We start from the raw sequence: 26,106 nt of genomic DNA on the forward strand, positions 1-26,106 counted from the left end.
TACAGCTAAGAGACATTTCTATGTAAGTAATGAGGTTCATGCAGAATGATGCAACAAGACTTAGTTTACAGCTAAGGGACATTTCTATGTAAGTAATGAGGTTCATGCAGAATGATGCAACTAGACTTAGTTTACAGCTAAGAGACATTTCTATGTAAGTAATGAGGTTCATGCACAATGATGCAACAAGACTTAGTTTACAGCTAAGGGACATTTCTATGTAAGTAATGAGGTTCATGCAGAATGATGCAACTAGACTTAGTTTACAGCTAAGGGACATTTCTATGTAAGTAATGAGGTTCATGCAGAATGATGCAACAAGACTTAGTTTACAGCTAAGGGACATTTCTATGTAAGTAATGAGGTTCATGCAGAATGATGCAACACGACTTAGTTTACAGCTAAGGGACATTTCTATGTAAGTAACAGGGTTTTAGCTAGGATTTTGAGGGCTTTAGTCACTTTTGCGCGTGATAAAAATCAGCCTTAATTTTTTATAAAGCAAGGGATCTAGGATGTTTATCAAACTAGCTATACATATATGTCCAAGTCCTTCAAGGACTAGTCTAGGATCTTTGAAGACTTTAGGATTGCTAATGTAGGCAGTTATTGACAATATTGAATGAATTGACTGATGTGATGCTAAGATATGAAGATAAGAACAGGGATCTGGTAATATGGTCAAAACATCACTTCAGTTATTTTCAGGGCACACCCCTTATCAACAAAAGTTGGGTGCCTCTATTTTTTAACCACTGCACAAATGAACTTGTAACGACTTTTTCACTTCACAATCATGTATATCCTTGAAAATACGTTTTAATATCTATTTGGAATCAATTTCTTTAATATTGGATAGAAGGATCTGCATCCGTACTTAATGTGACGATTCTAATGACTGTAGACTGTAGATCATGTTTACTTTCGATTTTTAAACGAAAGAAATGAAAACGGGAAGTGACAATTGAATTATAATTTCAGAATAAAACCGGATTCATCTACGATCTTTTACGCATGCGCACTACATAGAACAGGAAGCACCTGTTTGCAAGTGAAAATATTTACGTTTTGAATAAAGTTCATTCTTTTTAATCGAAGTTGTCGAAAGTTTTTGATGAATATTTATATAAAGTATGACGAAAATACGTTGAAATGACGAAACTACGACAAGCAAACTGCAAATTATGATCGTAAGGGAAATATTGAAATTAAAATAAAGTTGAAATGTCCGGGAAGTTTATCAATTTTGTTCAAATGACGAAAATACGACTGAACTGTGAGAAATGATTAAAATGAAATGCTGACTGACTGATTTAACCTAAATAGATTATTATGATGGTCATTTATGAGGTTTTATAATGATAATTAAGGGATTAGCGACCCATCTGATTGGCGATAGGCGGATTACTTGTCATCACAACTTTTAACACCTTTGGTAAACGTTAATTACCTGAGGGTCATAAACTTGTCAGAAACATAAAGACAGGTAGAATTCAAGTAATTTGATGTGTAAATATTTTTACACTTTCCAAATTTTAGTGACGAAATTGATATGAAATATTTTCGTCATTTCGAAAACCTTTTCGTAAAATACGAAAGTGACGAGCGCTAGCTAAATCACTGTAAGTAATGAGGTTCATGCAGAATGATGCAACACGACTTAGTTTACAGCTAAGGGACATTTCTATGTAAGTAATGAGGTTCATGCAGAATGATGCAACAAGACTTAGTTTACAGCTAAGGGACATTTCTATGTAAGTAATGAGGTTCATGCAGAATGATGCAACACGACTTAGTTTACAGCTAAGGGACATTTCTATGTAAGTAATGAGGTTCATGCAGAATGATGCAACAAGACTTAGTTTACAGCTAAGGGACATTTCTATGTAAGTAATGAGTTTCATGCAGAATGATGCAACACGACTTAGTTTACAGTTAAGGGACATTTCTATGTAAGTAATGAGGTTCATGCAGAATGATGCAACACGACTTAGTTTACAGCTAAGGGACATTTCTATGTAAGTAATGAGGTTCATGCAGAATGATGCAACTAGACTTAGTTTACCCCTAAGGGACATTTCTATGTAAGTAATGAGGTTCATGCAGAATGATGCAACTAGACTTAGTTTACAGCTAAGGGACATTTCTATGTATAAGTAATGAGGTTCATGCAGAATGATGCAACTAGACTTAGTTTACAGCTAAGGGACATTTCTATGTAAGTAATGAGGTTCATGCAGAATGATGCAACTAGACTTAGTTTACAGCTAAAGGGACATTTCTATGTAAGTAATGAGGTTCATGCAGAATGATGCAACTAGACTTAGTTTACAGCTAAGGGACATTTCTATGTATAAGTAATGAGGTTCATGCAGAATGATGCAACTAGACTTAGTTTACAGCTAAGGGACATTTCTATGTAAGTAATGAGGTTCATGCAGAATGATGCAACAAGACTTAGTTTACAGCTAAGGGACATTTCTATGTAAGTAATGAGGTTCATGCAGAATGATGCAACAAGACTTAGTTTACAGCTAAGGGACATTTCTATGTAAGTAATGAGGTTCATGCAGAATGATGCAACTAGACTTAGTTTACAGCTAAGGGACATTTCTATGTAAGTAATGAGGTTCATGCAGAATGATGCAACAAGACTTAGTTTACAGCTAAGGGACATTTCTATGTAAGTAATGAGGTTCATGCAGAATGATGCAACACGACTTAGTTTACAGCTAAGGGACATTTCTATGTAAGTAATGAGGTTCATGTAGAATGATGCAACAAGACTTAGTTTACAGCTAAGGGACATTTCTATGTAAGTAATGAGGTTCATGCAGAATGATGCAACACGACTTAGTTTACAGCTAAGGGACATTTCTATGTAAGTAATGAGGTTCATGCAGAATGATGCAACAAGACTTAGTTTACAGCTAAGGGACATTTCTATGTAAGTAATGAGTTTCATGCAGAATGATGCAACACGACTTAGTTTACAGCTAAGGGACATTTCTATGTAAGTAATGAGGTTCATGCAGAATGATGCAACACGACTTAGTTTACAGCTAAGGGACATTTCTATGTAAGTAATGAGGTTCATGCAGAATGATGCAACTAGACTTAGTTTACAGTTAAGGGACATTTCTATGTAAGTAATGAGGTTCATGCAGAATGATGCAACACGACTTAGTTTACAGCTAAGGGACATTTCTATGTAAGTAATGAGGTTCATGCAGAATGATGCAACTAGACTTAGTTTACCCCTAAGGGACATTTCTATGTAAGTAATGAGGTTCATGCAGAATGATGCAACTAGACTTAGTTTACAGCTAAGGGACATTTCTATGTATAAGTAATGAGGTTCATGCAGAATGATGCAACTAGACTTAGTTTACAGCTAAGGGACATTTCTATGTAAGTAATGAGGTTCATGCAGAATGATGCAACTAGACCTAGTTTACAGCTAAAGGGACATTTCTATGTAAGTAATGAGGTTCATGCAGAATGATGCAACTAGACTTAGTTTACAGCTAAGGGACATTTCTATGTATAAGTAATGAGGTTCATGCAGAATGATGCAACTAGACTTAGTTTACAGCTAAGAGACATTTCTATGTAAGTAATGAGGTTCATGCAGAATGATGCAACTAGACTTAGTTTACAGCTAAGGGACATTTCTATGTAAGTAATGAGGTTCATGCAGAATGATGCAACTAGACTTAGTTTACAGCTAAGAGACATTTCTATGTAAGTAATGAGGTTCATGCAGAATGATGCAACTAGACTTAGTTTACAGCTAAGAGACATTTCTATGTAAGTAATGAGGTTCATGCAGAATGATGCAACTAGACTTAGTTTACAGCTAAGAGACATTTCTATGTAAGTAATGAGGTTCATGCAGAATGATGCAACTAGACTTAGTTTACAGCTAAGGGACATTTCTATGTAAGTAATGAGGTTCATGCAGAATGATGCAACTAGACTTAGTTTACAGCTAAGGGACATTTCTATGTAAGTAATGAGGTTCATGCAGAATGATGCAACTAGACTTAGTTTACAGCTAAGGGACATTTCTATGTAAGTAATGAGGTTCATGCAGAATGATGCAACTAGACTTAGTTTACAGCTAAGGGACATTTCTATGTAAGTAATGAGGTTCATGCAGAATGATGCAACTAGACTTAGTTTACAGCTAAGAGACATTTCTATGTAAGTAATGAGGTTCATGCAGAATGATGCAACTAGACTTAGTTTACAGCTAAGGGACATTTCTATGTAAGTAATGAGGTTCATGCAGAATGATGCAACAAGACTTAGTTTACAGCTAAGGGACATTTCTATGTAAGTAGACAATTAGAAGTAATGAGGTTTAATGCAGAATGATGCAACAAGACTTAGTTTACAGCTAAGAGACATTTCTATGTAAGTAGACAATTAGAAGTAATGAGGTTCATGCAGAATGATGCAACAAGACTTAGTTAACCGCTAAGGGACATTTCTATGTAAGTAGACAATTAGAAGTAATGAGGTTCATGCAGAATGATGCAACAAGACTTAGTTTACAGCTAAGGGACATTTCTATGTAAGTAGACAATTAGAAGTAATGAGGTTCATGCAGAATGATGCAACTAGACTTAGTTTACAGCTAAGGGACATTTCTATGTAAGTAATGAGATTCATGCAGAATGATGCAACAAGACTTAGTTTACAGCTAAGAGACATTTCTATGTAAGTAGACAATTAGAAGTAATGAGGTTCATGCAGAATGATGCAACAAGACTTAGTTTACAGCTAAGGGACATTTCTATGTAAGTAGACAATTAGAAGTAATGAGGTTCATGCAGAATGATGCAACTAGACTTAGTTTACAGCTAAGGGACATTTCTATGTAAGTAATGAGGTTCATGCAGAATGATGCAACAAGACTTAGTTTACAGCTAAGGGACATTTCTATGTAAGTAATGAGGTTCATGCAGAATGATGCAACAAGACTTAGTTTACAGCTAAGGGACATTTCTATGTAAGTAATGAGGTTCATGCAGAATGATGCAACTAGACTTAGTTTACAGCTAAGGGACATTTCTATGTAAGTAATGAGGTTCATGCAGAATGATGCAACAAGACTTAGTTTACAGCTAAGGGACATTTCTATGTAAGTAATGAGGTTCATGCAGAATGATGCAACACGACTTAGTTTACAGCTAAGGGACATTTCTATGTAAGTAATGAGGTTCATGCAGAATGATGCAACAAGACTTAGTTTACAGCTAAGGGACATTTCTATGTAAGTAATGAGTTTCATGCAGAATGATGCAACACGACTTAGTTTACAGTTAAGGGACATTTCTATGTAAGTAATGAGGTTCATGCAGAATGATGCAACACGACTTAGTTTACAGCTAAGGGACATTTCTATGTAAGTAATGAGGTTCATGCAGAATGATGCAACTAGACTTAGTTTACCCCTAAGGGACATTTCTATGTAAGTAATGAGGTTCATGCAGAATGATGCAACTAGACTTAGTTTACAGCTAAGGGACATTTCTATGTATAAGTAATGAGGTTCATGCAGAATGATGCAACTAGACTTAGTTTACAGCTAAGGGACATTTCTATGTAAGTAATGAGGTTCATGCAGAATGATGCAACTAGACTTAGTTTACAGCTAAAGGGACATTTCTATGTAAGTAATGAGGTTCATGCAGAATGATGCAACTAGACTTAGTTTACAGCTAAGGGACATTTCTATGTATAAGTAATGAGGTTCATGCAGAATGATGCAACTAGACTTAGTTTACAGCTAAGGGACATTTCTATGTAAGTAATGAGGTTCATGCAGAATGATGCAACAAGACTTAGTTTACAGCTAAGGGACATTTCTATGTAAGTAATGAGGTTCATGCAGAATGATGCAACAAGACTTAGTTTACAGCTAAGGGACATTTCTATGTAAGTAATGAGGTTCATGCAGAATGATGCAACTAGACTTAGTTTACAGCTAAGGGACATTTCTATGTAAGTAATGAGGTTCATGCAGAATGATGCAACAAGACTTAGTTTACAGCTAAGGGACATTTCTATGTAAGTAATGAGGTTCATGCAGAATGATGCAACACGACTTAGTTTACAGCTAAGGGACATTTCTATGTAAGTAATGAGGTTCATGTAGAATGATGCAACAAGACTTAGTTTACAGCTAAGGGACATTTCTATGTAAGTAATGAGGTTCATGCAGAATGATGCAACACGACTTAGTTTACAGCTAAGGGACATTTCTATGTAAGTAATGAGGTTCATGCAGAATGATGCAACAAGACTTAGTTTACAGCTAAGGGACATTTCTATGTAAGTAATGAGTTTCATGCAGAATGATGCAACACGACTTAGTTTACAGCTAAGGGACATTTCTATGTAAGTAATGAGGTTCATGCAGAATGATGCAACACGACTTAGTTTACAGCTAAGGGACATTTCTATGTAAGTAATGAGGTTCATGCAGAATGATGCAACTAGACTTAGTTTACAGTTAAGGGACATTTCTATGTAAGTAATGAGGTTCATGCAGAATGATGCAACACGACTTAGTTTACAGCTAAGGGACATTTCTATGTAAGTAATGAGGTTCATGCAGAATGATGCAACTAGACTTAGTTTACCCCTAAGGGACATTTCTATGTAAGTAATGAGGTTCATGCAGAATGATGCAACTAGACTTAGTTTACAGCTAAGGGACATTTCTATGTATAAGTAATGAGGTTCATGCAGAATGATGCAACTAGACTTAGTTTACAGCTAAGGGACATTTCTATGTAAGTAATGAGGTTCATGCAGAATGATGCAACTAGACCTAGTTTACAGCTAAAGGGACATTTCTATGTAAGTAATGAGGTTCATGCAGAATGATGCAACTAGACTTAGTTTACAGCTAAGGGACATTTCTATGTATAAGTAATGAGGTTCATGCAGAATGATGCAACTAGACTTAGTTTACAGCTAAGAGACATTTCTATGTAAGTAATGAGGTTCATGCAGAATGATGCAACTAGACTTAGTTTACAGCTAAGGGACATTTCTATGTAAGTAATGAGGTTCATGCAGAATGATGCAACTAGACTTAGTTTACAGCTAAGAGACATTTCTATGTAAGTAATGAGGTTCATGCAGAATGATGCAACTAGACTTAGTTTACAGCTAAGAGACATTTCTATGTAAGTAATGAGGTTCATGCAGAATGATGCAACTAGACTTAGTTTACAGCTAAGAGACATTTCTATGTAAGTAATGAGGTTCATGCAGAATGATGCAACTAGACTTAGTTTACAGCTAAGGGACATTTCTATGTAAGTAATGAGGTTCATGCAGAATGATGCAACTAGACTTAGTTTACAGCTAAGGGACATTTCTATGTAAGTAATGAGGTTCATGCAGAATGATGCAACTAGACTTAGTTTACAGCTAAGGGACATTTCTATGTAAGTAATGAGGTTCATGCAGAATGATGCAACTAGACTTAGTTTACAGCTAAGGGACATTTCTATGTAAGTAATGAGGTTCATGCAGAATGATGCAACTAGACTTAGTTTACAGCTAAGAGACATTTCTATGTAAGTAATGAGGTTCATGCAGAATGATGCAACTAGACTTAGTTTACAGCTAAGGGACATTTCTATGTAAGTAATGAGGTTCATGCAGAATGATGCAACAAGACTTAGTTTACAGCTAAGGGACATTTCTATGTAAGTAGACAATTAGAAGTAATGAGGTTTAATGCAGAATGATGCAACAAGACTTAGTTTACAGCTAAGAGACATTTCTATGTAAGTAGACAATTAGAAGTAATGAGGTTCATGCAGAATGATGCAACAAGACTTAGTTAACCGCTAAGGGACATTTCTATGTAAGTAGACAATTAGAAGTAATGAGGTTCATGCAGAATGATGCAACAAGACTTAGTTTACAGCTAAGGGACATTTCTATGTAAGTAGACAATTAGAAGTAATGAGGTTCATGCAGAATGATGCAACTAGACTTAGTTTACAGCTAAGGGACATTTCTATGTAAGTAATGAGATTCATGCAGAATGATGCAACAAGACTTAGTTTACAGCTAAGAGACATTTCTATGTAAGTAGACAATTAGAAGTAATGAGGTTCATGCAGAATGATGCAACAAGACTTAGTTTACAGCTAAGGGACATTTCTATGTAAGTAGACAATTAGAAGTAATGAGGTTCATGCAGAATGATGCAACTAGACTTAGTTTACAGCTAAGGGACATTTCTATGTAAGTAATGAGGTTCATGCAGAATGATGCAACAAGACTTAGTTTACAGCTAAGGGACATTTCTATGTAAGTAATGAGGTTCATGCAGAATGATGCAACAAGACTTAGTTTACAGCTAAGGGACATTTCTATGTAAGTAATGAGGTTCATGCAGAATGATGCAACTAGACTTAGTTTACAGCTAAGGGACATTTCTATGTAAGTAATGAGGTTCATGCAGAATGATGCAACAAGACTTAGTTTACAGCTAAGGGACATTTCTATGTAAGTAATGAGGTTCATGCAGAATGATGCAACACGACTTAGTTTACAGCTAAGGGACATTTCTATGTAAGTAATGAGGTTCATGCAGAATGATGCAACAAGACTTAGTTTACAGCTAAGGGACATTTCTATGTAAGTAATGAGGTTCATGCAGAATGATGCAACACGACTTAGTTTACAGCTAAGGGACATTTCTATGTAAGTAATGAGGTTCATGCAGAATGATGCAACACGACTTAGTTTACAGCTAAGGGACATTTCTATGTAAGTAATGAGGTTCATGCAGAATGATGCAACTAGACTTAGTTTACAGTTAAGGGACATTTCTATGTAAGTAATGAGGTTCATGCAGAATGATGCAACACGACTTAGTTTACAGCTAAGGGACATTTCTATGTAAGTAATGAGGTTCATGCAGAATGATGCAACTAGACTTAGTTTACCCCTAAGGGACATTTCTATGTAAGTAATGAGGTTCATGCAGAATGATGCAACTAGACTTAGTTTACAGCTAAGGGACATTTTTATGTATAAGTAATGAGGTTCATGCAGAATGATGCAACTAGACTTAGTTTACAGCTAAGGGACATTTCTATGTAAGTAATGAGGTTCATGCAGAATGATGCAACTAGACCTAGTTTACAGCTAAAGGGACATTTCTATGTAAGTAATGAGGTTCATGCAGAATGATGCAACTAGACTTAGTTTACAGCTAAGGGACATTTCTATGTATAAGTAATGAGGTTCATGCAGAATGATGCAACTAGACTTAGTTTACAGCTAAGAGACATTTCTATGTAAGTAATGAGGTTCATGCAGAATGATGCAACTAGACTTAGTTTACAGCTAAGGGACATTTCTATGTAAGTAATGAGGTTCATGCAGAATGATGCAACACGACTTAGTTTACAGCTAAGGGACATTTCTATGTAAGTAATGAGGTTCATGCAGAATGATGCAACACGACTTAGTTTACAGCTAAGGGACATTTCTATGTAAGTAATGAGGTTCATGCAGAATGATGCAACAAGACTTAGTTTACAGCTAAGGGACATTTCTATGTAAGTAATGAGGTTCATGCAGAATGATGCAACACGACTTAGTTTACAGCTAAGGGACATTTCTATGTAAGTAATGAGGTTCATGCAGAATGATGCAACAAGACTTAGTTTACAGCTAAGGGACATTTCTATGTAAGTAATGAGTTTCATGCAGAATGATGCAACACGACTTAGTTTACAGTTAAGGGACATTTCTATGTAAGTAATGAGGTTCATGCAGAATGATGCAACACGACTTAGTTTACAGCTAAGGGACATTTCTATGTAAGTAATGAGGTTCATGCAGAATGATGCAACTAGACTTAGTTTACCCCTAAGGGACATTTCTATGTAAGTAATGAGGTTCATGCAGAATGATGCAACTAGACTTAGTTTACAGCTAAGGGACATTTCTATGTATAAGTAATGAGGTTCATGCAGAATGATGCAACTAGACTTAGTTTACAGCTAAGGGACATTTCTATGTAAGTAATGAGGTTCATGCAGAATGATGCAACTAGACTTAGTTTACAGCTAAAGGGACATTTCTATGTAAGTAATGAGGTTCATGCAGAATGATGCAACTAGACTTAGTTTACAGCTAAGGGACATTTCTATGTATAAGTAATGAGGTTCATGCAGAATGATGCAACTAGACTTAGTTTACAGCTAAGGGACATTTCTATGTAAGTAATGAGGTTCATGCAGAATGATGCAACAAGACTTAGTTTACAGCTAAGGGACATTTCTATGTAAGTAATGAGGTTCATGCAGAATGATGCAACAAGACTTAGTTTACAGCTAAGGGACATTTCTATGTAAGTAATGAGGTTCATGCAGAATGATGCAACTAGACTTAGTTTACAGCTAAGGGACATTTCTATGTAAGTAATGAGGTTCATGCAGAATGATGCAACAAGACTTAGTTTACAGCTAAGGGACATTTCTATGTAAGTAATGAGGTTCATGCAGAATGATGCAACACGACTTAGTTTACAGCTAAGGGACATTTCTATGTAAGTAATGAGGTTCATGCAGAATGATGCAACAAGACTTAGTTTACAGCTAAGGGACATTTCTATGTAAGTAATGAGGTTCATGCAGAATGATGCAACACGACTTAGTTTACAGCTAAGGGACATTTCTATGTAAGTAATGAGGTTCATGCAGAATGATGCAACAAGACTTAGTTTACAGCTAAGGGACATTTCTATGTAAGTAATGAGTTTCATGCAGAATGATGCAACACGACTTAGTTTACAGCTAAGGGACATTTCTATGTAAGTAATGAGGTTCATGCAGAATGATGCAACACGACTTAGTTTACAGCTAAGGGACATTTCTATGTAAGTAATGAGGTTCATGCAGAATGATGCAACTAGACTTAGTTTACAGTTAAGGGACATTTCTATGTAAGTAATGAGGTTCATGCAGAATGATGCAACACGACTTAGTTTACAGCTAAGGGACATTTCTATGTAAGTAATGAGGTTCATGCAGAATGATGCAACTAGACTTAGTTTACCCCTAAGGGACATTTCTATGTAAGTAATGAGGTTCATGCAGAATGATGCAACTAGACTTAGTTTACAGCTAAGGGACATTTCTATGTATAAGTAATGAGGTTCATGCAGAATGATGCAACTAGACTTAGTTTACAGCTAAGGGACATTTCTATGTAAGTAATGAGGTTCATGCAGAATGATGCAACTAGACCTAGTTTACAGCTAAAGGGACATTTCTATGTAAGTAATGAGGTTCATGCAGAATGATGCAACTAGACTTAGTTTACAGCTAAGGGACATTTCTATGTATAAGTAATGAGGTTCATGCAGAATGATGCAACTAGACTTAGTTTACAGCTAAGAGACATTTCTATGTAAGTAATGAGGTTCATGCAGAATGATGCAACTAGACTTAGTTTACAGCTAAGGGACATTTCTATGTAAGTAATGAGGTTCATGCAGAATGATGCAACTAGACTTAGTTTACAGCTAAGAGACATTTCTATGTAAGTAATGAGGTTCATGCAGAATGATGCAACACGACTTAGTTTACAGCTAAGAGACATTTCTATGTAAGTAATGAGGTTCATGCAGAATGATGCAACTAGACTTAGTTTACAGCTAAGAGACATTTCTATGTAAGTAATGAGGTTCATGCAGAATGATGCAACTAGACTTAGTTTACAGCTAAGGGACATTTCTATGTAAGTAATGAGGTTCATGCAGAATGATGCAACTAGACTTAGTTTACAGCTAAGGGACATTTCTATGTAAGTAATGAGGTTCATGCAGAATGATGCAACTAGACTTAGTTTACAGCTAAGGGACATTTCTATGTAAGTAATGAGGTTCATGCAGAATGATGCAACTAGACTTAGTTTACAGCTAAGAGACATTTCTTTGTAAGTAATGAGGTTCATGCAGAATGATGCAACTAGACTTAGTTTACAGCTAAGGGACATTTCTATGTAAGTAATGAGGTTCATGCAGAATGATGCAACAAGACTTAGTTTACAGCTAAGGGACATTTCTATGTAAGTAGACAATTAGAAGTAATGAGGTTTAATGCAGAATGATGCAACAAGACTTAGTTTACAGCTAAGAGACATTTCTATGTAAGTAGACAATTAGAAGTAATGAGGTTCATGCAGAATGATGCAACAAGACTTAGTTAACCGCTAAGGGACATTTCTATGTAAGTAGACAATTAGAAGTAATGAGGTTCATGCAGAATGATGCAACAAGACTTAGTTTACAGCTAAGGGACATTTCTATGTAAGTAGACAATTAGAAGTAATGAGGTTCATGCAGAATGATGCAACTAGACTTAGTTTACAGCTAAGGGACATTTCTATGTAAGTAATGAGATTCATGCAGAATGATGCAACAAGACTTAGTTTACAGCTAAGAGACATTTCTATGTAAGTAGACAATTAGAAGTAATGAGGTTCATGCAGAATGATGCAACAAGACTTAGTTTACAGCTAAGGGACATTTCTATGTAAGTAGACAATTAGAAGTAATGAGGTTCATGCAGAATGATGCAACTAGACTTAGTTTACAGCTAAGGGACATTTCTATGTAAGTAATGAGGTTCATGCAGAATGATGCAACAAGACTTAGTTTACAGCTAAGGGACATTTCTATGTAAGTAATGAGGTTCATGCAGAATGATGCAACAAGACTTAGTTTACAGCTAAGGGACATTTCTATGTAAGTAATGAGGTTCATGCAGAATGATGCAACTAGACTTAGTTTACAGCTAAGGGACATTTCTATGTAAGTAATGAGGTTCATGCAGAATGATGCAACAAGACTTAGTTTACAGCTAAGGGACATTTCTATGTAAGTAATGAGGTTCATGCAGAATGATGCAACACGACTTAGTTTACAGCTAAGGGACATTTCTATGTAAGTAATGAGGTTCATGCAGAATGATGCAACAAGACTTAGTTTACAGCTAAGGGACATTTCTATGTAAGTAATGAGGTTCATGCAGAATGATGCAACACGACTTAGTTTACAGCTAAGGGACATTTCTATGTAAGTAATGAGGTTCATGCAGAATGATGCAACAAGACTTAGTTTACAGCTAAGGGACATTTCTATGTAAGTAATGAGTTTCATGCAGAATGATGCAACACGACTTAGTTTACAGCTAAGGGACATTTCTATGTAAGTAATGAGGTTCATGCAGAATGATGCAACACGACTTAGTTTACAGCTAAGGGACATTTCTATGTAAGTAATGAGGTTCATGCAGAATGATGCAACTAGACTTAGTTTACAGCTAAGAGACATTTCTATGTAACTAATGAGGTTCATGCAGAATGATGCAACTAGACTTAGTTTACAGCTAAGGGACATTTCTATGTAAGTAATGAGGTTCATGCAGAATGATGCAACTAGACTTAGTTTACAGCTAAGAGACATTTCTATGTAAGTAATGAGGTTCATGCAGAATGATGCAACTAGACTTAGTTTACAGCTAAAGGACATTTCTATGTAAGTAATGAGGTTCATGCAGAATGATGCAACTAGACTTAGTTTACAGCTAAGGGACATTTCTATGTAAGTAATGAGGTTCATGCAGAATGATGCAACTAGACTTAGTTTACAGCTAAGAGACATTTCTATGTAAGTAATGAGGTTCATGCAGAATGATGCAACTAGACTTAGTTTACAGCTAAGGGACATTTCTATGTAAGTAATGAGGTTCATGCAGAATGATGCAACTAGACTTAGTTTACAGCTAAGAGACATTTCTATGTAAGTAATGAGGTTCATGCAGAATGATGCAACACGACTTAGTTTACAGCTAAGAGACATTTCTATGTAAGTAATGAGGTTCATGCAGAATGATGCAACTAGACTTAGTTTACAGCTAAGAGACATTTCTATGTAAGTAATGAGGTTCATGCAGAATGATGCAACTAGACTTAGTTTACAGCTAAGGGACATTTCTATGTAAGTAATGAGGTTCATGCAGAATGATGCAACTAGACTTAGTTTACAGCTAAGGGACATTTCTATGTAAGTAATGAGGTTCATGCAGAATGATGCAACTAGACTTAGTTTACAGCTAAGGGACATTTCTATGTAAGTAATGAGGTTCATGCAGAATGATGCAACTAGACTTAGTTTACAGCTAAGGGACATTTCTATGTAAGTAATGAGGTTCATGCAGAATGATGCAACTAGACTTAGTTTACAGCTAAGAGACATTTCTATGTAAGTAATGAGGTTCATGCAGAATGATGCAACTAGACTTAGTTTACAGCTAAGGGACATTTCTATGTAAGTAATGAGGTTCATGCAGAATGATGCAACAAGACTTAGTTTACAGCTAAGGGACATTTCTATGTAAGTAGACAATTAGAAGTAATGAGGTTTAATGCAGAATGATGCAACAAGACTTAGTTTACAGCTAAGAGACATTTCTATGTAAGTAGACAATTAGAAGTAATGAGGTTCATGCAGAATGATGCAACAAGACTTAGTTTACCGCTAAGGGACATTTCTATGTAAGTAGACAATTAGAAGTAATGAGGTTCATGCAGAATGATGCAACAAGACTTAGTTTACAGCTAAGGGACATTTCTATGTAAGTAGACAATTAGAAGTAATGAGGTTCATGCAGAATGATGCAACTAGACTTAGTTTACAGCTAAGGGACATTTCTATGTAAGTAATGAGATTCATGCAGAATGATGCAACAAGACTTAGTTTACAGCTAAGAGACATTTCTATGTAAGTAGACAATTAGAAGTAATGAGGTTCATGCAGAATGATGCAACAAGACTTAGTTTACAGCTAAGGGACATTTCTATGTAAGTAGACAATTAGAAGTAATGAGGTTCATGCAGAATGATGCAACTAGACTTAGTTTACAGCTAAGGGACATTTCTATGTAAGTAATGAGGTTCATGCAGAATGATGCAACAAGACTTAGTTTACAGCTAAGGGACATTTCTATGTAAGTAATGAGGTTCATGCAGAATGATGCAACTAGACTTAGTTTACAGCTAAGGGACATTTCTATGTAAGTAATGAGATTCATGCAGAATGATGCAACTAGACTTAGTTTACCACTAAGGGACATTTCTATGTAAGTAATGAGGTTCATGCAGAATGATGCAACTAGACTTAGTTTACAGCTAAGGGACATTTCTATGTAAGTAATGAGGTTCATGCAGAATGATGCAACTAGACTTAGTTTACCCCTAAGGGACATTTCTATGTAAGTAATGAGGTTCATGCAGAATGATGCAACTAGACTTAGTTTACAGCTAAGGGACATTTCTATGTATAAGTAATGAGGTTCATGCAGAATGATGCAACTAGACTTAGTTTACAGCTAAGGGACATTTCTATGTAAGTAATGAGGTTCATGCAGAATGATGCAACTAGACTTAGTTTACAGCTAAAGGGACATTTCTATGTAAGTAATGAGGTTCATGCAGAATGATGCAACTAGACTTAGTTTACAGCTAAGGGACATTTCTATGTATAAGTAATGAGGTTCATGCAGAATGATGCAACTAGACTTAGTTTACAGCTAAGGGACATTTCTATGTAAGTAATGAGGTTCATGCAGAATGATGCAACTAGACTTAGTTTACAGCTAAGGGACATTTCTATGTAAGTAATGAGGTTCATGCAGAATGATGCAACTAGACTTAGTTTACCCCTAAGGGACATTTCTATGTAAGTAATGAGGTTCATGCAGAATGATGCAACTAGACTTAGTTTACAGCTAAGGGACATTTCTATGTATAAGTAATGAGGTTCATGCAGAATGATGCAACTAGACTTAGTTTACAGCTAAGGGACATTTCTATGTAAGTAATGAGGTTCATGCAGAATGATGCAACTAGACTTAGTTTACAGCTAAAGGGACATTTCTATGTAAGTAATGAGGTTCATGCAGAATGATGCAACTAGACTTAGTTTACAGCTAAGGGACATTTCTATGTATAAGTAATGAGGTTCATGCAGAATGATGCAACTAGACTTAGTTTACAGCTAAGGGACATTTCTATGTAAGTAATGAGGTTCATGCAGAATGATGCAACAAGACTTAGTTTACAGCTAAGGGACATTTCTATGTAAGTAATGAGGTTCATGCAGAATGATGCAACTAGACTTAGTTTACAACTAAGGGACATTTCTATGTAAGTAATTCCCTTCAAACACAGTCACCAAAGCCCTTGATAAACATTTTTCAAATAAATGGTAGAAGATTTTCTAAGAAGGCCAAATTTATTGATATGACTGGTGATTCTTTTTATATTGAAGTAGCCATATTAATTAAAACCATAACAATGTTGATAATCTTTATTTTCATGATTTTCTTTTAGTTTTGCTTTTATTTCATGGGTCCATTTTCAGTTTATTCCTGTATGAAAGATTTAATTTATTAAACCTTGGATCAGTTTTATAATCTAAGAATTCGGAAAATGAAAAAAGGAAATAGTAAACTAAAAAAAGAAATATAAATTGTTTGTCAAGTCATAATTTCTTTTTTCAGCAACTGTTTTGTAAGTAAATATGTTGAATATGAACAATGTTTACTTAATGTTGAAGGGCAAACTTATGAGGTAACTATTATATTTTAAGCTTGGCCTTTATAAAACGTAGGTCAATCTGTCTTATAGTTAACCTAGCACAAAAAGGTATCATTTCATTTTGCTGCGTCTATTGTTTTTTCATCCTGAGTTGGAAAAGGTTATCTGTAGTGAGGTATTATTTACACCAGATAATCAACCAATTAGAATGCAATATTTTTCAATAGAAATAAATCAAAAAAACATCTCTCGTTTTACCTCTTTTTTTCAGAAAAAGTCACAGTTTAAGTGGAAGAACACTGAGAAAACTACCATTTATTGCCCATGCAATGTTTGTACAAGTAAGTAACACAAAAAAAGTGGTAATACAGTAGAATCTAGAAAGGATTTAGTCCAATGGACCTGGCATAACTATTCTTAGAGGTTTACAGTGGTACACAGTCAAGTGTAGCATAATTTGTTTTCTGTTTTAGTATGTCCTTACTTTATACTCTTTTTTTTAATCCTGGTATGTCAACAATTACAGAAAACTTAGTTGGATGCACAATAAAAATATCAGATATTAATTATTGACTTAGCATTTCAAAGTTTCACAATATTTCATGCATTCAGAATACTAATCAATAAGTAAAACATTTGTGACTTTTGCTGTGGAGTGAACATCTCAAAAATTAAATAAATGTATTTATTCCTTAGTGATACTCTGATCATCCTATTGAAATTATAATTTGTTTGTGATAAAAATAATTTTGATATTGCAACAAGAAACAAGAAATTTCCTTGGAATTTCTACATATTTTGCATGTCTTGATAATCTTAAGTTTTTACATAATTCATATAATTTCATATTTTATTTTTGTAGTGTTCTTCTGTTTCATTAGAAGATTTTCTGAAAGCATTAGACAAGGCAGTTGAAAGACAGTTTCAAGAAAGAGCTGACTTAACAAGAGATTAGCAGAAAATATTTATTGTAGACACCTATACATTTTATAGTTATCATACTAAAAACAAAATTTGCATATCATTGATATGAAATGTTATATAGATATTTGCTTAATCACAAGAACTTTTAAATATTATTTTGTTTCAACTGCAAAAAGCGTTCAAACCAAATTTCACAGAGTTTTTCTAGGTTCAGTACTTCACATCAGGAAAACTATAAGTATTGTAAATGTTTGTATATTTGTCAGTTTTTACATAAAGAATTTGGAAAAGAATTATACAAATCAAAGTGAAATCTTAACAAAAATTTTATCAAATTCAGCAGTTCAGATTTGTTCTAAGAATAAAGTAAATGTGACTGCAAAGTTGTTAAACTTTTAATAATGTTGTTTCATTCAGTTCAACATCAACTTATGTTGTTAAAGTTTAAGTGTTATTAATTTTCGATAATTCAGTTGTTGAATTTTTATCTACTTGCAACTTTGTTGGAGATGAGGATAGAATTATTGTTAGAAGAGAGCTGTCAGAGAAAGAATGAAAATTGACATTACCAAATGTGATATTCTCTTTGATTATTCCTTGTCAGGAGTAAATTGTAGATGAAATGAAATACTAAAATAATAAATATTTATTATGTTACTTGTGTGTTTGTTGTTTAATATTTGCACAATGGATTGATGAATTTTATACTTTTTGTTTCATCACCAATTATCTGCAGACTCTCGTATCAAAAGGGAAATAATGAACCAAATTACTGTGTATCAGTAAATTTAGTCTGGTACATTGTAGTAAAATTTGTCTGCCAGACTTTTTTTCCTAGTAAATCAAGTCCATGTCCATGATTTTACTAGGAATATAAGTCCTAGGACAAATTTTCCTAGGAAAATAAGTCCATAGCTAGTAAAATATGTCTGGCACTTTTTCCTATGGAAAGTTGTCCTAAAACTTGTTATATTACTTTTCAATATATTATTAAATTTATTCAAAATGAAAAAAAAAAATTCTTAGTTAATATTGTAAAGTTTCATTATTTTGTTCCTATTAAAATAAAGGAGATGTACGTTATAACCTAAAAATATTAATGACATGGACATGATTTCCTAGGAAAATAAAGTGTGTGACATGAACTCTTTTAAATGTTAATGCACAATGCTTTAACAATATTAAAACATAAACATGATAAATATTGAGTTTCCTCTGTTTATAAAATTTTCCTTTTAAAATAAGGGACATGGACATTTTTACTTAGGAATATTAATGACATGGACAGAATTTCCTAGGAAAATTAGTTTGGAGACATAGATATTATTTAAAAAAAATATTGATACACAACTCTTCAACAATATTAAAACATAACATTTATATTCACCTTTTAAAAACAAGGACATGGACGTTTCAACCCAGGAATATTAATGACAAGGACATGATTTCCTAGGAAAGTTAGTCTGGGGACATTCATTTATCCAAAACATAGATACGCAACTCTGAAACCATATTGAAGACATTAAAATTTGCATTAGTGTATATGTAATCAAATTTGTTATAGTATTTTATAGGACATGATTTCCTAGGAAAATTAGTCTGGGGACATAGATTACTAACATAGGACTAAATATACTAGTAAATCTTGTAATCATGGACTATTTATACTAGTAATAATTGTCCGCCCAGACATATTTTACCAGGACAAATTTATCACTTACAAATGCACACTAATGAATGACTAGCAGTTTTAGTGGTGACAAATGCACTAAAAATTGCAAAACTGTTAAATTCTTCAATCCTTGATATTGTGTTGATTTTTGTCTGCATTTAGTCAAAACTTCCCCTTCAAAGTAGATAGTATAAGCAATAGGTCAACTGTATATGGTATATGGATTAATATGGTTGATTCCAGTTGTTATCTTATGTTGAGCTAAGGAATGGATATTCAAATGGGTATAACTTCCTTATGAATGCCTTGTTAACTGTTTTTATGCCCCACCTACGATAGTAGAGGGGCATTATGTTTTCTGGTCTGTGGCTCCGTTTGTTCGTCCGTCTGTGCGTCCGTTCAGGTTAAAGTTTTTGGTCAAGGTAGTTTTTGATGAAGCTGAAGTCCAAACAACTTGAAACTTAGTACACTTGTTGCTTATGATATGATCTTTCTAATTTTAAAGCCAAATTAGAATTTTGACCCCAATTTCACGGTCCACTGAACATAAATGAAAGTGGGAATTTCAGGTTAAAGTTTTTGGTCAAGGTAGTTTTTGATAAAATTGAAGTCCAATCAACTTGATACTTAGTACATATGTTCCCTATAGTATAATCTTTCTTATTTTAATGCCAAATTTGATTATTACCCAATTTTACAGTCCATGGAACATGGAAAAGGATAGTGCGAGTGGGGCATCCGTGTACTTTGGACACATTCTTGTTAAATGATGAAAATGATGTATTTCTTAAGACAGGGCTGGATTGTGTACATAGGAATAAAGACAGGGTGTTTGTAAATTGTCAATAAGTCACAATTACTTTTATCAGTTCAAAGATGCGGGGATCCAGCTAGCTCACAAAACTTTAAAATGAATTGAGAAATCAGAGTATGCTCAAATGGTATTTCTGGTAATATGGATCAAACACATTGTTAGCTGTACATTTCTATCTGACAGAGATCAATAACCTTCTTGTCATTTTTATGGTTCATTGCAAAACATGAGGATTTTGTAATGAGGTCCATTTCTCTAATACAAAAAGTATGAGGTCAATTTATTTACTGTATAAAATAAGTTTAAGATGAACATCTGACCTTGATCTCATTTTAATCTATCATTGATAATGCTTAACATATTGATAGATTGTTAGTGTAAACACCACTTTCAACATATTGGGTATTTGTTAGTGGAGGCAGTGAGTAAGCCCACTGAGAACCACTATTCTTCAGCCGGAAAACTAGAATTTCAATTACTAGACTAGTACCCCAACATCATTTGGGACACAGCAACAGCTCTTGGACCTGCAGAGAAATCCAACAGGGACTAGTTGACAGCTGAATCTTACCGTACATAAATACACACTATATCAACTCACGAAGGAAATTTTCTAGATCTCGTGTTTGTAACAAACCAAACTCTTGTTTAATCTTCAAACATTGTACCAGGTTTTTCAGACCACAATATTATCACCGACCTTGAAACAAAAGTTCAAGAAAATGCTACATAAAATATATACGAAGTCAAAATGGGAGCTATTAATATAGACCTAAAACACTCACTAGAAGAAGTCGATGCATAACATTAGAAGGTGTGGAGTTACTTTGGGACAAGCTTAAAAGCCCACATGGATCAGAAATACAGAGTGAAAAATGCTGAAGAAAAAACAGACTATACAAACAAATGATCCAGCTACAGGTCTTTCCAACAGAACAGGATTGCACGAAACAACCCAGAAAAGCAGAATACGAATATATCAACCAAAACATCATTGAGGGCCAAGACTTGAGAATAGTGTCATTAAACAGGAGCCTAATCTCATCTGAGGTAGTAAAGAGAAACCTGAACCACTAGATTAATAATTCAAGTCAGTCTTTGCAACCATATCAGACACTAAACCGACAAGAATAAGAGCCAAAAACAATTTAACAGCATTAAGGATTGACCAAAAGAGACTTGAAAACGGCTAAAAATCACTGATCCAAACAACGCCTCTGAACCTAACAACATTCCAAGCCGCATACTCAAAGAAAGTGCTGGACAACTAGTATCAATTTGTGAAAATTATAATGTTATGCTCGCTAGACACATGTGAACTACCAAAAGACTGGAGGGATGCAAATATATCAAATAGGAATACAAACACCTCACAGAAAGCCTTATCTAACATCTGTCACCAGCAACATACTAGAATACATCGTATGTATAGGAACATCCTTTAAGAAAAACAAGATTCTACCAGACGGCTTAACATCATCAGTAAGACGATTTTGCAGAAGACCGTCAATTAAATATACAGAACAATTCAATGAAACTGAAATCAGATTTGGAACAACTAGAAATTTGGGCCGACAAATGAGAGATGCTATTCAAAGCTATGGCTTATCCATCAATAAAAAACACAAATTACAATTTATATATGCTATACAAGCACATCCTACAAGAGATACACTTACAAGCTAATCGCAGTACATAAATGCTAGATATAGGAAATTGGTATTGACATTTGACAACTCACTTAGAAACTCAACATGTATACATGTCTTGAACACAACAATTCTTTAGTTTTCTATGTTGTGTCATATGTGCTATTGTTTGTCTGTTTGTCTTTTTCATTTTTAGCCATGACGTTGTCGGTTTATTTTCGATTTATGAGTTTGACTGTCCTTAGGTACCATTCGTCCCTCTTTTTCCAACAGGAAGAAATCCTGAACAATCGTAGGCCAGTTCAGTTATGGTCCTTTGGAATTTAAACCAAATTAAGTTCAAGAACTGGATCTTACTTCACTGTATTGGATAGGCTAAATAACACAAGTGTCCTTACAAATAACTTTGTATTGCTTGATCTTATAAGTGCTTCACGAAACCACATCCTAAATCGTTGTATCAACAATCAAAGCCGAAACAAGTCGAAACAGGTTTCTTGTCTTATGATTGGAAAACTCGAGCTTGTAATAATTCAAAGTTTTTCATATTAAAAATTGAACCCATCTATTCTATCGAACTTGAAATAAATGTAACTAAAGATACACTTAAATCTTTTTGCAAGAAATTGACAATGAGGGTCGGTTGAGAACAAAACTTTACAAAAAAGAGACGATTTCGGCTTCCCAATTGTGAACTTTCCATGTCTGTTTAACAACATTCCAGCAGCTCCTGCATATGGAGTATTTTGCCAGCCAGGGCGATAATCCAGAGTTTGCATTTCCTATCATGATTTCCTCGATAGAGTGTTGATGGTTACTAGGAAGCTACTGAACCAATAGTTCTAAATTGTTCAGTTGAAATCACGGGTGGATTGACAATTTTGGAATATCTGTTACAGAGGTGAGGACGGATATGTTATAATTGTTGTAGCCGCAAGTCTGTCTTCTTTTCCTTGAATGTGAGATACTGAATTTTATTTAGGCTTATAACCGGGTTTGCACTTAGATGAGCAACATCACCGGTGCCACATGTGAAGCAGTATATGCCTACCCTTCCACAGCACATCAGACCCCCAGTCTTTGATGGTGTTCGTGAGGCTCAGTCTTTAGTGCTTTATTTTGTGTGTTGTGTATTATTCGTCATTTCGTGTTTTTTCTTATTTTTTTGCCATGGAATTGTCAGTTCGTTTTCGACTAGAGAATTTGAATGTCCCTTTGGTATCTTTTGCTTCTCTGACCTTAAGTTTTGTATGTAATTGTAAATTCTATTACAGAAAACTGTTTGATTATGAAATTAGGTATTGACAATTCACTTTGAAACACAACATATTTTTTTATATACTCCAATGTAAAGGTCATACAGTGATACTGTGAAAGTTAACAATCACTCCGATTCTGATATAATATCCTCAGACACTGACATCATCTTGGTGGTTGGTTTTGTTTTATTGACAACATATTTCAGTGGCGTAAGTTTTCTTCAACAGACAATCGTCATTTCTGTGGTAACCGATGGCTTCATACAAAGTAAACTTGATTCATGAGCTTCTTGAGAGATGACGCTAACACTGTCATTTACTGCTTTGAGTTCCGCTATATTGATGGTGTGCACCAAATAATTCAAAGTTTGATAACTATATTGACCTTGTATATCTGATCAAATTTTAAATAAAAATAATTATATTAAAATAGTCTCCTATTAAAAAAAAACATGTTCGTGTCGTCCTTCGAAAAAAATGCCATAAAGATTAAGGAATTCGGAAGAAGTCAGTACTAGAGATTGATACTGCCCACATTGATTCAAATGACAACGGGAAATGGCACATCAAGAACCCAACATCATCTATTTTAACACAAATACACGAACAGCATTGCTGCAAATTAGGGGAGAACACAAACCTACATGTCAGTGACCAATGTCGTTGTTGACATCTTCGCCATATAATTCTCTGGTAGTTGTCTCATTTGAAATCCTAACAAATTTATTTATTCCGTATGGATAACATACACCCACCACTTATTCAATCGTCAGTAAGCATACCAAGAATATATGATCACGATATCGTATAACCAACATGATCACAGAACTAACTACAAGAAATCACCGCACAACATTTCTCCTCCTTACACATACTCAGGCAAAACAATATCAGCACATTATAAACAGAGTTACATTTTGTAACTAGCAAAGGCCATTTAGAACATTTTTAATAAACATGCAATACAGAGCTAGTAAAATCATTCAATTGGTTGAATGGTATACTATCCAGAAACATGAGAGCAAATTTATGGCAAACCGCTTTACTATAAATTCGAATTTCAAGATATCTCCTATAACATTTAAGATATCTTATATAATATATCAGATATCTCCTTTAATATATAAGATATCTGATATAATTTCATTTTTATAGGATATCTCATATATTATATAAGATATATTTAATGCTTTAGGAGATATCTTTAATGTTATATAAGATATCTTTAATGTTATATAAGATATCCTTAATGTTATATAAGATATCTCATAAGGTTTATATGATATCTTATATACTTTATAAGATATCTTCAAAAGTTTATAAGAAATCTTATAAAGTACATGAGACATCTTATAAACAATTTTTATATAAGATATCTAAAATAATTCATTAGATATCTTATATAGTTTATAAGATATCTTATATAGTTTATGAGATATCTTATAAAGGCAATTATAAACTATATAAGCTATATAAGATATTTTATAAACTTTAGGAGGTATCATATAAACTATATAAAATATCTTATGAACTTTAAGAGATACCTTATAAACTAAATAAGATATATATTTTATAAACTAAATAATATGTCAGATATCTCCTATAATATATAAGATATCTTATATAATATATAAAATATACTTTTATTTTTATGAGATATTTTATTTATTATATGAGTTATCTTATATATTATAGGAGTTATCTTTATTTTTGTATAAGATATATCCTAAAATTTATAAGATATCTTCTAAAGTATATGATATATCTTATAAACAATTTTTATATAAGATATCTTATCAAAGTTTATAAGATATTTCATATAGTTTATGAGATATCTTATAAAGACAATTATATAATATATCTGATAAACTATACGAGATATCTTATACAGACAATTATATAAGATATCTGATAAACTATATGAGATATCTGATAAACTATATGAGATATCTGATAACAATATAAGATATCTTATTGCCTATATTAGATATCTAGTTAACTATTATATATCTTATAGAGTTTATGAGATATTTTGAAGTAAGAATAAATAGCAAAACGGCTGAGCATACAAAACACTTAGAAAAGTGGATAAAGTAAATCTGAAATCAAGACCATTGTTGATTGGAATCGACTGGAACAAGAGGTTGTCTACACTAAATTTACAGAAGACTCTAATCAGCTCTCAAGGGACTGCATAATATTTCGAATCAGCGCAAGCTAGTATTCTCGCGAAATGAAATGTATTTAATACCTGTATCTTGGAACAATATATCAATATATATGTTCCTGTCTGTATGCAAAAGAAAAGTTAACAAAATATTTGTTGATATAACAATATATTTTCCCAATCAGCTTTTCATCAAATTGAAATGTACTTGTTTAATGGCAATTGTTTATTAAGCCTCTTAACTTTCAGAACCAAATTTAAACTCATGAATCAAAGTTCATTTTCCTTTACTCTGGAATCTTTTCAATGAAAGAAAGAATTCATTCATTCAATGGCAATGTTCCTATTAAGAAGTTTAAAAGTTCAATTTATTTGTTCTTGTAGATGATTCGTTAATTATATTTGATCTGTTTTCCTTTATGTGCATGTGTTTTTCACACATCATAAAAGGACTGTCTGGAAAAGAAGTGCCTGGATAATTAAAATGGCTTGGCACATGATCAGACAAAAGTTGACATCTTTAAAATGTTTTCGGTGTCATTTCAAAAATTTGCCAATATCAGTGTACACAAGGTAAGTTTTGTACTGAAACAATTTTTTTCCAAATTTGTTTATGTGACCTGTTCATATTATCAAGCTAAAAGATTAAGAAAATGATACAACTATTTTTCTAGTTTACAATTCGATGATCATAATTAGTGAAATATGAAAAATAAAAAAAAAACATACAGTAAAACGTCCTTACAGGAGCAACTAAACATTCCAAAGAGAAAAATCTGGCCGAAATGGCGGTTAATATATTTATGTCCAAGGCGAAAATAAAAGTTGTTTCTACTTTAGGAAATAGTTATCTATCTTTGAAAAATCGTTAATGAATATATATATCTACTCTTATAGTCACAGTAATTTACGAAAGAAAAAATTCCAAAATGAAAAAAAAAATATCGCGGCGACTATGTTTTGAA

General features: G+C 33.7%; 1 protein-coding gene across 5 annotated transcripts in view; it reads left to right on the forward strand.

The window, feature by feature from the left end:
- Window positions 1-18,237, forward strand: part of LOC134721300 (pachytene checkpoint protein 2 homolog) — a 30,374-nt gene extending 12,137 nt beyond the window's left edge. Inside the window, exons 10-12 of one of the 5 annotated variants that reach the window (XM_063584188.1) lie at window positions 1,635-1,688; window positions 16,928-16,997; window positions 17,519-18,237. In XM_063584188.1, coding sequence (XP_063440258.1) covers window positions 1,635-1,688; window positions 16,928-16,997; window positions 17,519-17,611 — 217 coding nt within the window. In that variant the 3' untranslated portion in view covers window positions 17,612-18,237. The other 4 variants (XM_063584186.1, XM_063584187.1, XM_063584185.1 and 1 more) reach the window with 4 other exon arrangements.
- The last annotated feature ends 7,869 nt before the right edge of the window (window positions 18,238-26,106 follow it).

The sequence above is a fragment of the Mytilus trossulus genome, chromosome 6 (genome assembly GCF_036588685.1).
Source record: "Mytilus trossulus isolate FHL-02 chromosome 6, PNRI_Mtr1.1.1.hap1, whole genome shotgun sequence".
Lineage (NCBI taxonomy): Eukaryota > Metazoa > Mollusca > Bivalvia > Mytilida > Mytilidae > Mytilus > Mytilus trossulus.